General features: G+C 43.1%; 1 protein-coding gene across 1 annotated transcript in view; it reads left to right on the top strand.

Annotated features, from left to right (window-relative positions):
* Positions 1-13,398, top strand: part of LOC136573863 (deleted in malignant brain tumors 1 protein-like) — a 78,654-nt gene that overhangs the window by 12,142 nt on the left and 53,114 nt on the right. The window contains exons 4-6 of the mRNA XM_066574976.1: positions 5,862-5,915; positions 8,642-8,692; positions 10,629-10,943. Of these exons, the coding sequence (XP_066431073.1) occupies positions 5,862-5,915; positions 8,642-8,692; positions 10,629-10,943 (420 nt within the window). The remainder of the gene's footprint in view (positions 1-5,861; positions 5,916-8,641; positions 8,693-10,628; positions 10,944-13,398) is intronic.

The following is a 13,398-nucleotide window of genomic DNA, read 5'->3' as shown; positions in this document are numbered from 1 at the left end:
AACCCCAGTCTGACTGGGGCATGCAGTGTGGGCCGAAGCCCACCTGCATTAAGCACGACATTACTACCTCAGCTGTGTTGGGCAATGCAATGGGATATTTCTATGTACCGCCGGTGGCTTCCTGGCACCCACCCCTGCTGTGGGTCCACAGGGAATTATAAATGCATCTGTTTCCACTTGTAAAGAACCCCAGTCAGACTGGGGCATGCAGTGTGGGCCGAAGCCCACCTGCATTAAGCACGACATTACTACCTCAGCTGTGTTGGGCAATGCAATGGGATATTTCTATGTACCGCCGGTGGCTTCCTGGCACCCACCCCTGCTGTGGGTCCACAGGGAATTATAAATGCATCTGTTTCCACTTGTAAAGAATCCCAGTCAGACTGGGGCATGCAGTGTGGGCCGAAGCCCACCTGCATTAAGCACGACATTACTACCTCAGCTGTGTTGGGCAATGCAATTGGATATTTCTATGAACCGCCGGTGGCTTCCTGGCACCCACCCATGCTGTGGGTCCACAGGGAATTATAAATGCATCTGCGTCCACTTGTAAAGAACCCCAGTCTGACTGGGGCATGCAGTGTGGGCCGAAGCCCACCTGCATTAAGCACGACATTACTACCTCAGCTGTGTTGGGCACTGCAATGGGATATTTTTATGTACCGCCGGTGGGTTCCAGGAAGCCACCCATGCTGTCGGTCGACAGGGACTTCACAATAGGGAGTTGTACCTGCCTGTGTCTATGAATTAAAAAGCCCGGTCTGACTGGGGCATGCAGAGACACCTTGACAGAATGAATAGTGTGTGACACATAGGTTCCCCATTGCTATGCCCACGTGTGCAGCTCCTGATGGCGGTGGCACAGGATTATATTTCTCATTGCTTCTGTACAGCATTGTGGGCTATCGCCCCGCCCCTTTTAAAGAGGGTCGCTGCCTAGCCGTGCCAACCTCTGCAGTGTGTGCCTGCGGTTCCTCCTCATGGCAGACGCACTTCTAAATAGACATGAGGGTGGTGAGGCATTAGGGCAGCTGAAGGCTGCGCAGGGAAACTTTGGTGTGCGCTATGGGGGGGAAGGGGGGCGGTTGGGCAGCATGTAACACAGGAGAAGTGGCAGTGGAGTGTCATGCAGGCAGTGATTGTGCTTTGTTGGAGGTAGTGTGGTGCTTAGCTAAGGTATGCCATGCTAATGAGGGCTTTTCAGAAGTAAAAGTTTTTGGGAGGGGGGGGGGGCCCACTCTTGCCGCTATTGTGGCTTAATAGTGGGACCTGTGAACTTGAGATGCAGCCCAACATGTAGCCCCTCGCCTGCCCTATCCGTTGCTGTGTCGTTCCCATCACTTTCTTGAATTTCCCCAGATTTTCACACAAGGAAACCTTAGCGAGCATCGGCGAAATACAAAAATGCTCGGGTCGCCCATTGACTTCAATGGGGTTCGTTACTCGAAACGAACCCTCGAGCATCGCGAAAAGTTCGTCCCGAATAACGAGCACCCGAGCATTTTGGTGCTCGCTCATCTCTAATGTTCACACATGGCTGATATTTTGCAGAAATGTATTTAACTCAAACACAGTTACAAACCTATGGATGGATTTATTTTAGCACCATGTATGTAAATAGATTGTTACCAACTCCATTCAAATATACGGAAGCGTCACAGAATTTTCAGCAACAAAACTGTCACATGTCAACAAACACGGTAAACGCAGGACTTTTAGAGAGTGCCTTCATTGGAGTTATCGAACCTTCCCTCCTACCCACCCCCAGGCCTTCTGTCCGAGGGCGATATTTCACCGTGTTACTCACAGCGATAATTCGCACGCGGGTAACGCAATGAATGCTTTCCTTAGGATAATGATGGAAAGCACAGCCTGATGTACACAAGCATAAAATCGCTTTGACATTATTGCTCCCCCACGGCAGCTCCAGCGGCGGTATATCGCACCGCCCGTGGACAGCCGACTATTAGGCTCACTTTTCCAAGTTTCGACATGCATTGCATCACACATCTTGAGTAGCTTAGGGATTATTGATAGTATTCTTGTAATATCTCTTTGGGGTCTAGACAGTGGCGTACATAGATGACATGGGGGCCCATAGAAAAAACTTAAATGCCCCCCCACAATTATGGTGCCACCCATGACAGAAGTGCCTAGTGATTGTGTCTAGTTTTAAATGCCGTTCAAAATGTCCTTTGGGCCAATTCTATACATTGTTGTTTGCTAACAATGCAGTTTGTATTTGGAGGAAGGTCCTGCATATGTTCTCGCTACACAGCAGCAATAGAGATGATTCAATCAGAGCTAGCGTTACCTCTAGGGGCCCCATAACAGTTGTATGGTCTTCCTCTATAGTGCATACATCCTGGGCTCTGGAGTAGCTTAAAAGTTATAGAATTGCAGTGTTAGAGGGAACTTTCATTGTCATCAGGTCCAACCCCCTGCTCAATGCAGGATTCACTAAATCATTCCATACTGATATCTATGATTCTGTCCAGCTTCTGTTTGAAGACTTCCATTGTAGGAGAACTCATCACCTCCCATAGCAACCTGTTCAACTCATCAATCACCCTCATTGTTAAAAAGTTTTTCTAATACCTAATCTTTGTCTCTTCCCTTTCAGTTTCATCCCATTGCTTCCAATCTTTCCTTATGCAAATGAGAATAGGGCTGATCCCTCTGCACTGTGACAGCCCTTCAGATATTTGTAGACAGCTATTAAGTCTCCTCTCAGCCTTATTTTTTGCAATTCCCTAATCTAAATCATTTATGAAAATGTTGAACAACACTGGGCCTAGGACAGAGCCTTGTGGTGGCCCACTTGATACATTCTTCCAATTGGATGTGTGGCCATTTTTAACCACTCTTTGAGTACAATCACTCAACCAGTTAGTTGTCTTATTTGACAATTTTTCAATAAAGTTGGTATGGGGAATTTTGTGAAATACTTTGCTGAAGTTAAGATATACTATATCCACCGCATTTCTCTGATCAACCCAGTCAGTGATTCTGTCATAGAAGGGAATTAGATTAGACTTCTTTGTTACAATCCCAATCATAGTCTACAGCGGTCAGATGGTTTCCATTTTAAAACAAAACCGGGATGCAGCACTGGATCCCCATAGCTGAGGACGGGAAAGTAATGCTACTTTTATTGTTTACACAGAGTTGGATCTATGCTTGAAAAATTGTATAGAATCCAGACAACCCATTTAACTTTAAATAGGTTCAAAATTCTTACAGGGGTCAGAGCTCTGTTCTTCTGATAAAGGGCTCCAGATCTCCTGATTCTCTTCATACATCTATAGAGTCAGAAGGATTGGCTGCGCTTGATACATTTTTACAGATGCAAATATGTTTTACAAACAGCGCAGCCCAAAACTTTACATTTTACAGCGCCATTCTGTCCTTAAAGACTATCTCACTCACCAGCATTGAACTCCTATCCATGACATGGCCGATGATGTAGGGGAATGTGACTTGACTCATCCATCAGCGGACTCCAATATCCAACACATTCGAAAGTAATGTATGTGCAATATTGTGTGCAACTTTGTTTAATGAAGGTTGCTGATAGATGGATCAGGTCACATGTTGCTCCATCAGTGCCCATGTTATGGACAGGTGCCAAATTTTGGTAGTAGGTCTGATGGTGCTTCAGGAAAGGGCAGTACTGTAAAAAATGGGATGTTTTGGGCTGTGCTGGTAAAACACACTTACTTCGCCTATAAATGTAATTCCTACACCTCTATAAAAGATATTAGAAGGTGGCCAACCCTTTTTACCCCTTAAAGGAGATGTCCCGCGCCGAAACGGGTTTTTTTTTTTTTTAAACCCCCCCCCCCCGTTCGGCGCGAGACAACCCCGATGCAGGGGTTAAAAAAACCACCCGCACAGCGCTTACCTGAATCCCGGCGGTCCGGCGTCTTCATACTCACCTGCTGAAGATGGCCGCCGGGATCCTCTGTCTTCATGGACCGCAGGGCTTCTGTGCGGTCCATTGCCGATTCCAGCCTCCTGATTGGCTGGAATCGGCACGTGACGGGGCGGAGCTACACGGAGCTACACGGAGCCCCATAGAGAAGAGGGGAAGACCCGGACTGCGCAAGCGCGGCTAATTTGGCCATCGGAGGGCGAAAATTAGTCGGCACCATGGAGACGAGGACGCCAGCAACGGAGCAGGTAAGTATAAAACTTTTTATAACTTCTGTATGGCTCATAATTAATACACAATGTATATTACAAAGTGCATTAATATGGCCATACAGAAGTGTATAGACCCACTTGCTGCCTCGGGACAACCCCTTTAAGGACTAAGGTATTTTGGTCCAAAATCAGCAGACACTTTTTTACCTATATGTTGGTTTTACTGCCTTATTTTTTTCAGCTAGCAAAATTTTACAGTGTTTTAACATGACATATATTTCTCCATTGATTTTTTTTTTCATTTTAACTTAGCTTGGGGGTAAAAAGTTAAAAACCAATTTTTTTTAACATTTTTTATAATTAGTATAATTACACTAAAAGAAAAGAACAGGAATGGGTTCCTAATTTTCTTTCATATGTTTTGATATATAATTTGTATAGTCTCGTATTACAGGGTGCATATGGCAATGGTTTTGGTTAGCGTCAGTGGTGGGTCCTTTTTTTTACATATATATTTTTAGTCTATTCTGTAATTTTTTATTAAATTATTTTTGTAACTATTTTCTTTTACCATATACATCCCCAATGATGTCATCACGTGATCGCCAGGTCGAATAACCAAAAAGACACTTCTGCTTTATCTCCTCCCAACATAGCACTCATTAAGGGTGACTACCCACTAGAGTTTTTTTTCCCTGCGAAATTTGCAGCATTTTTTTCTCTGCAGGGGTCTATGGGGCTTGTAATGTTTAAATTTTGCGGTAAATTGCGATTTTGCACGATCGTGATTTTAACATTACAAGTCCCATAGACCCCTGCAGAAAAAAAATGCAGCGTATTTCGCAGGGGAAAAAAAACTCTAGTGGGTAGTCACCCTAAATGCTATGTCGTCTGCAAGGGAGAAAGCAGGAGCTGTTGAAAGTGGTTGCCTTCTCCTCCTGGTGCTTGGCTGTGATTAACAGCTGAAGACCCAACCATCTGCTTAATTACAGGAATAGAAGCTTTAACCCCTTGCAATCAATTTTGGATTCAGGGTTTTCTAGGGGGCTTTCTCCTTCTGCCATTATACAATGACCATCTGCTGGCTAGAGCCAGCACTGCGGTATGGGACATGCTGGAGAGGCCACCCGACAACAGAGCGGCCAGTAATCTACAGTAAGAATACCCTGCCTGATGTCTTCCGACATGGGAGCCGTACAGCCTTCAATCAGAATGTCTTTAGATGTCAGACAGTGTATTGAAAAGTGTTAATCCTGCACTAGATGTTTACTATCAGTCAGGATTAAAGCCCAGGACCAAGCATCATAAATTTGCGGTGCTTAGTCCTTCGATGGGTTAAAGGATAAACTTTTGTTTGCTTGTAGCTGCTACTAGAGGGAACTCACTGTATGCTCAATAATATATCGGCATGCAGGTAGAATTGCTTCTTTGAACACAAAGCTTTCTCTTGAACTGCTCAGAAGGGGCTATCTGGGTACTAGGACCCCCACATACTCACACATGCACATGATGCCACCACTGTGGAATAAGCATGTATCTCTGTATGCACATTAGTAGCGGTTCGGTGGTTTTAACTAACGAAACATTTTGTGGGCAGTGGGGTGCAAGGAACCAATGGCAATTAAACACTCACCAAGTTTAGTCTCAGTGTCTTTGGTAATGTAATATTTCATTAAAATGGAAATTGCACTGATAGATTATAAACTCTCTTTTAGCTTCTCATCATGAAGTTACACCCCCCGACTACTTCATCCCCACCGACACCCAAGGTAAGACACAAGTTATCATTTTAGTTTTTAATATGCAAACAAGATCTGGGATACTGCAGATATATAGGTGACCAAAACAACCCCTGTTCATATGACCTACCATGTTATATAGAGGAAACCTCTGTGGGACCCCTCTCAGTGCTAGAACAGAGAGCTGCTGTGTAAGAAGATCTCCTATTCTGGCAGTCACCATACCTATGCATTACGCAGCTGATATTCAGTGTAGGGAGAATGTGTGGCTGGCCATGGCTGCCCAGGGTAAAAGCAGCTAATTATCGGGGTTAGGAGAGTCGGATCCACAGTGATCAGCTGATTACCATGCCAGCTTCTTTTTAAAAGGCGGATTATCTGCATAAGACAACTCTCTTTAACCCCTTAAGGAAATGCCAATTTTGGGCATAAGGGCGCCCACCCACTGGCGTTTGCGTTTTCGCCGCGTTTACCGCGATTTTTCCACGCGTTTTTCGCGGCGTTTTTCGCGGCGTTTTCGCGGCTTTTCCATTAATTTCCATTGACTTTCATGGGTGCATTAGGAGAAAAATAAGGACACATATGCAACTGACAGTTCCTATGTTAAAAACGCAAACGCAACGCAAAAAAAACACCAGTGGACAGGAGCACATGTTATCTCTATGCCTGTGCAGGAAAAACGCAAAACGCAAAACGCAGGTAAAAAAACGCCAGTGGGTGGGCGCCCTAAGGACGCAACAATTTTTGGCGGAATTTCATCTTCATTCCTCAAAAGCCATATCCTTTTTTTTTTCCATCGACACAGCCGTATGAGGGCTTGTTTTTTGCGTGGTGAACTGAAGTTTTTATTACTGCCTTTTTTTGCTATACAGAATATATTGTAAAACTTTTATTAATGTTTTCATGAAAGAAGGGAGAGAAAACACACCAATTCTGCCATAGATTTTTTACAGTGTTAATCACGCAGCATAAATGACACTTTTTTTTTTTTTGATGGTCAGAACAATTACAACGATAACAAAATTCTTATTTTTTTTTAGGTTTTTCGACTTTTCCGCAATAAAACCCCTTTTTTTTTTAATTATTATTTTTTTTAAATTGCTGCATTCAAAGTCCTATAGCTCTTTTATTTTTCCATGGACAAACGTTTTGTGGGATTATTTTTTGCAAGACAAGCTGAAGTTTTTATTGGTACTATATTTAGGTACATACAGGTTTTTTGATCACTTTTATTACGTGTTTTGGGAGGCAAAATGAAAAAGTTATGCATTTTTTAGGTTTTTTTTAAGGCTTTGTGCCGTGCAGGATGTTCAATTTATTTTACGTGTCGTTACAAATACGGCGATACCAAATATGTGGGATTTCAATTGTTAAAAATAATGTAATATGGGAAAAAAGCACAAAAAAAGTTACTTATTTTTTTTTTACAATTTTTATGTCCCTGTAGGGGACTTGTACAATTACACCTATGATCACTATGATAAAGCATTGTAGGAATTCTGTCCTGCAGTGCCTTATCGCTTGTATTAACGATTATAGGCAATGGCAATGCAGGGCGCCTGTAGCTGGCATCCTGTTGCCATGGCAACTCATCGACTCTTCACAATTACATCGCAAGAGTCCGATGACATCACAGAGGGAGCGCTCTCCCTCTGTGAACCCTTTGCATGCTGTGATCTACATAAATAGCGGCAGGGAAGCGGTTAACAGCGGGGATCGCTCACCCGATGCACCCCCGCTGTTGCGTCGGATAATGTGGGATCTATTCTGATCTCGTGCTTTCCACAAGACGTAAGTGTATGTCCTGTTGCGTTACGTATCCCGCAGCCAGGACGTACATTTACATCCTGTGCTGTTAAGAGGTTAAAGAAAGCTTTGTGACCAGCTTTATAATGGGATGGTGCCCTGCGTGGTACTTTTTGATGGCAACTCTGTCACATCCAAGATCTGATTAAGCTTATTGTATACCCCATAAAACAGTAATCATATCTGCAGTAGATGGAGGAGGGTCCCTGAGCTGCTGGCACCTTTCTCCAATACCCATCCATAGCACAGTCTATTAATAATGGTGGAGGCCACCAGGGTGTCCTCCTTTACATCAGCCCTGGATATACTGTGTACTGTTAGGCACCACATGGTATGGTTATTCCTGCAGTGTACAAGTATCAGTGCCATACACTATGGCTCCAAATAACAGTGCCACAAGTTGGTCAAAGAACACTTCCACACAGACTAAATAACAATTCTGTACTGTCCAGCAATCATATTATACTGGTAAAATAGTGTCCCATACATTAACACCAGTCAATACTTTACAAGGGATCCTTTAGAAAATAAAAAACCTAAATACCTCACAGCAATTTTCTGCGGAGATAAGACAGTTCTTTATTATACCATGCCTTGTTTCTTGCTTTTCTTTCCCATGTCTTGTCCACACATATGCAGTGTAGAATTGCTTCTTTGAACGCAAAGCTTTCTCTTGAACTGTTTAGAAGAGGCTATCTGGGTACTATCTGGGTACCCCAACATACTCGCACATGCACATGATGCCACCACTTTGGAAATAAGCATGTATCTTTGTATGCACATTAGTAGCGGTTCGGTGGTTTTAACTAACTAAACATTTGCACCCAATACAGTGGGGTGCAAGGAACCAATGGCAATTAAACACTCACCAAATTCAGTCTCACTGTCTTTGCTAATGTAATATTTCACTATCTGTAAATTGCACTGATGGATTATAAACTCCCTTTTAGCCACTCATGAACCCCCGACTACAATCCCTGACTACTTCAACCCCACCCAAGGTAAGACACAAGTTATCATTTTAGTTTTTAATATGTAAACATGATATGGGATACTGCAGATAGATAGGTGACCACAACAACCCCTGTTCATATGACCTACTATGGAGGAAACCGCTGTGGGACCCCTTTCAGTGCTAGAACAGAGGTCTGCTGTGTAAGAAGATCTCCTATTCTGGCATTTGGCATACCTATACATTACATAGGCAGATATTCAGTGCATGGAGAATGTGTGGCTGGCCATGGCTGCCCTGGGTAAAAGTAGCTAATCATTAGGGTTAGGAAAGTCGGATCCACAGATCAGTTGATTGCCATGCCAGCTTCTTTTTTTAAAAGCAGGTTATCTTCATGAGACAATCCTCTTCACAGAAACTTTGTGGACAGCTTTATAATGGGATGGTGCCCTGCGTGGTACTTCTTATTCGCAACTCTTCCACATCCAAGTTCTGATTAAGCTTGGTGGAACCCTCATAGTTTTCTTTAAGAAAAAATCAGTAATCATATCTGCAGTAGATGGAGGGTCCCTAAGCTGCTGACACCTTTCTCCAATACTCACCCATAGCAGAGTCTCTTATATAAATCTGTATTGCTCTGTGGTACTGGGGTATTTTGTCTCCACCAGAAGAATGGGTGGAGACAAGCTGCATCCCCACAACCGACGCCCACAACTTGATTGGCTTGGCTGGATAATGAGTGACCATTATCTCATCTCCTGCCTTGTGTTACTCACCCTGTCCGCCACTCTCCCTTGTCCCCTTCCTGCCTCCTGTGCTGTCAGTCTTCTAGCTGTCATCTCATATTGCAACCATTATGTGAGGCTGGCGAGGAGACTGACAGCGGCTGACCGACTGTGCCTGAGAAGGCCGGGGGGCAGTGATAACAGGTGAATGCGGCGGAAGGTGGGTAGGAAATTACAGCGCCGATGCCGGCAGGAGAGAAGGTCACCGAGGGGAGTATCACAGCGGAGCTAGGAGCACACAGTGGGTCCGGCTTGAGGAGTTGCCGCCCGGAGATATTGACAGCGGGGCAATGCAGGGGAGGTGGGGGGACCGACACTGCCGGAGCTGGTAGGGAAGAAGGTTGCCGGGGAAGTATCACAGCGGAGCTAGGAGCACAGATGGGACCCTGGTATCACAGGACACAGGAGGGCAGAGGCATTCTCCAGCTCAGCCTATCAAGTTTTGGGCATCAGTTGCGGGCGTGCAGCTTGTCTCAGCCCATTCTTCTGGTGGAGACTAGATACACCAGTACCTTGCACTGCCGAATCCATATTTATTGAAGAATATGGCACTCAAGAATTTTTTGTTTTTTACATGCAACTGATATTAAAAAAATGAGAATGATAATGTTTCCATATTAAGGTGGTATTGTTATCTTGCAAAGTGATGGTATATTACTAGTATATCCCATCACTTTGTGATAAGTGGGGCCGTGCAGTGCTACTTCTGCTTGCTCTGCACTGCCACTCACTGTGAGGACTGGAAAGATGCGCCACTCAAGAAGGGAAAACAGGCTGCACAGTTAAACCTTACAAGGGGATGAGGTGCTAAAGCAACACTGCAGCTCCTTCATTCTCGGGATGCATAGGGGTCCCAGGGGATGAAACCCCCACTGATCATAAAGTGGTGCCGTATCCTAGCATTTCATCACTTTACAAAATAGGAAGCCAAAAGTGACAACCAATATGACTCATTTACACTTTTGAAAAAAATGGCTGATTTGGCAAAAATAAAAAATATCTTTACATAGCCATTTTTCTAGTTTGTGTGGAAACTCTCTCTCTCATTGGAAGTGTGACGTTGGTCATTGTGGATTATTTCTCAACAACCTGCAAACGTATTTGGGCAAATATAGGGAATGGAGGGTGGATAACTGTATTTTTTTCTAATGCAATATACATATAAAATAAGTCTCTCATGAAGCTCTTTCCTATTTTCAGGCTTTTATTCCATGCGACTTGTTGGTAGCTACGATAGATGTGCTGGACGGGTAGAGATCTATTACAACTACGCATGGGGAACGGTGTGCGATGATAACTGGAACATCAATAATGCACATGTTGTATGCAGACAGATGAACTGTGGATATGCAACCTCCGCCTTAAGTAATGCATATTTTGGACAAGGTTCTGGCAGTATTCTGCTTGATGACGTGCATTGTTATGGAGGTGAACAATACTTGTGGCAGTGCAGCCACAGAGGATGGGGCAGCCACAATTGTGCTCACAGTGATGATGCTGGAGTCATCTGTTCAGGTATGATTTCAAAAATGTCAAAAAATTGAAAGCCAAAAGTCAGTCTCCAACCAAAAGATGACAACTATACCTAGGGTGATGGCTGATCCTGACCTCATAAGAGCTCTTACCCACTTGCGTTTTTTAATGCTGCGATATCGCAATGGGACTTTCTAATGTTAAAAACGCATGGCAAGTTTGTGCGATTTTTGTGCGATGCGTTTTTAACATTAGAAAGTCCCATTGACAACAACATTAGAAAAAGGCAGCGATATCGCAGCGTTAAAAAAACGCAAGTGGGTAAGAGTCTCAAGTTCTATATGCAATGTAACATTCCCGTGTAAAAATTATTGGGACAGATTTACTAAGCAAAGTGGGACAAAATTCTATTGGAAATTGCACTAAAAATAAAGTGCATATATTATACCTATATAAATACAGCCTAAGGGTGCCCACCCACTGGCGATTTTTTTTTCTTTGCGTTTTGCGTTTTTTCTCAAGAGCAATTAGAATTGAATGTACTCCTGTCCACTGGCGTTTTTTTTTGCGTTGCGTTGCGATTTTTAACATAGGAACTGTCAGTTGCATATGTGTCCTTATTTTTCTCCTAATGCACCCATGAAAGTTAATGGAAATTAATGGAAAAGCCGCGAAAACGCCGCGAAAACGCGGCAAAACACGCTGCGAAAACGCTGCGTTTTTCACGCACGAAAATCGCAAACGCCAGTGGGTGGGCGCCCTTATGGTATGTTCACACATGGCAGATATTTTGCAGAAATTTTTTCAACTGGAACGCCATTCCCAACCTCTGGATGGATTTATTTTAGCAGCATGTATGTACATAGATTGCATTCAGATATAAATAAATCCATTCAGATATACTGAACTGTCACAGAATTTTCTGCAACAAAACTTGCACATGTGAATAAACAGGGTAAACACTGGTTTTTAACCCCTTAATGACGTGGCCCCTTTTTCTCTTCCATTTTCGTTTTTTCCTCCCCCGTTCAAAAAAATCAATTTATCAATCGACATCGCTGTATGAGGGCTTGTTTTTTGCGGGACGAGTTGGATTTTTCAAGGGTGCTATTTAAAGTACCATATAATGTACTGAAAAACTTTTAAAAAATTCTAAGTGGAGTAAAATGAAAAAAAAAACGACATTTCGCCATCTTTTAGTGCATCTTGTTTCTACGGCGCACAAACGGCAACAAAAGCGACAGGATAACTTTATTCTATGGGTTGGTATGATTACTATGATACCAAACTTGTGTAGGTTTTTTCATACTATACTACTCTTTTTTTTTCAAAGACATTTTTTTTAAATTATTTTCTGCGGTCATTTTGTGCGCACAATAACTTTTTTATTTTTCCTTTGACCTAGTTGAGCAAGAGCTCATTTTTTGCGGGATGTCCTTTAGTTTCCAATAGTATCAATTTGGAATACATATGACTTTTTGATCGCTTTTTATTGCGTTTTTTCTGGAAGACAGGGTAACTAAAAAAGTGCATTTCTGGCGTTCTTTATTTTTTTTTTTCGGACAACGTTCACCATGCGGGAAAAATAATGCACTACTTTGATAGATTGGACCTTTACGGATTTAGATTTTTTAATAATAGATATGGCAAAGGGGGGTGATTTAAACTTTTATAACTTTTTTTTTTTTACAATTAAAAAAACGTTATTGATTTTTTTTTTACTTTACTTTGAAGTCCCCCTGGGGGACTTTAAGATGCAATGCTTTGATTGCTCCTGCAGTATGACGTAATGCTAGAGCATTACGTCATACTGCAATTTAACAGGCAGTCTATCAAGACACCCCACGGGGATGGCTTCATAGGCAATCTGGTAAGGCATCCCATGAACATCGTTCGGGGGATTTAAATGCCGCTGTCGGAATTGACAGCCGCATTTAAATGGTTAATAGCCGTGATCGTCCGAACGGCTGATCGCGGCTATTGCCCGTGGGTGTCAGCTGTAATGAACGCAACCTCGCAACCTCTCTTCATACATACCCCGCCACTCCATGACGTACCGGTATGTCATGGAGCGGGAAGGGGTTAAAGAGCACCTACATCAGAGTCATCAAGATCTCCCTCCTACCCAGCCCCAGTTAGGCTCGAGGGGGTAATTACCTCACATGATCTAGACTCTAGATTTTCTTAATGCATCACACTGCTGCAGCATCACACTGTTAACTCATGATCAGTCTATGATCTAATAGCATACTTAAGTCTTCTTCACATGTGCCGTTACTTTTTTCATTTTCCTTACCCAGAAATAGGACTTTGTATTTCTCCCAGTTTAATACCATTCTGTTAGTCGCCACCCATTGTTCAAACTTGTCTAGATCTTTTTGAATCCTCTCTTCTCTAGTGTTAGCTATCCCTCCTAGCTTTGTGTAGTCTTAAAATTTGATCAGCTTCCCCTAAATTCTCTCATCTAGATCATTTATAAAAATGGTGAACAACACTG

This window comes from Eleutherodactylus coqui, chromosome 1 (assembly GCF_035609145.1).
Source record: "Eleutherodactylus coqui strain aEleCoq1 chromosome 1, aEleCoq1.hap1, whole genome shotgun sequence".
In the NCBI taxonomy this organism is placed as follows: Eukaryota; Metazoa; Chordata; class Amphibia; order Anura; family Eleutherodactylidae; genus Eleutherodactylus; species Eleutherodactylus coqui.
Note: the sequence above shows the minus strand (reverse complement) of the source record. Positions and strands in the feature narration are given on the sequence as shown.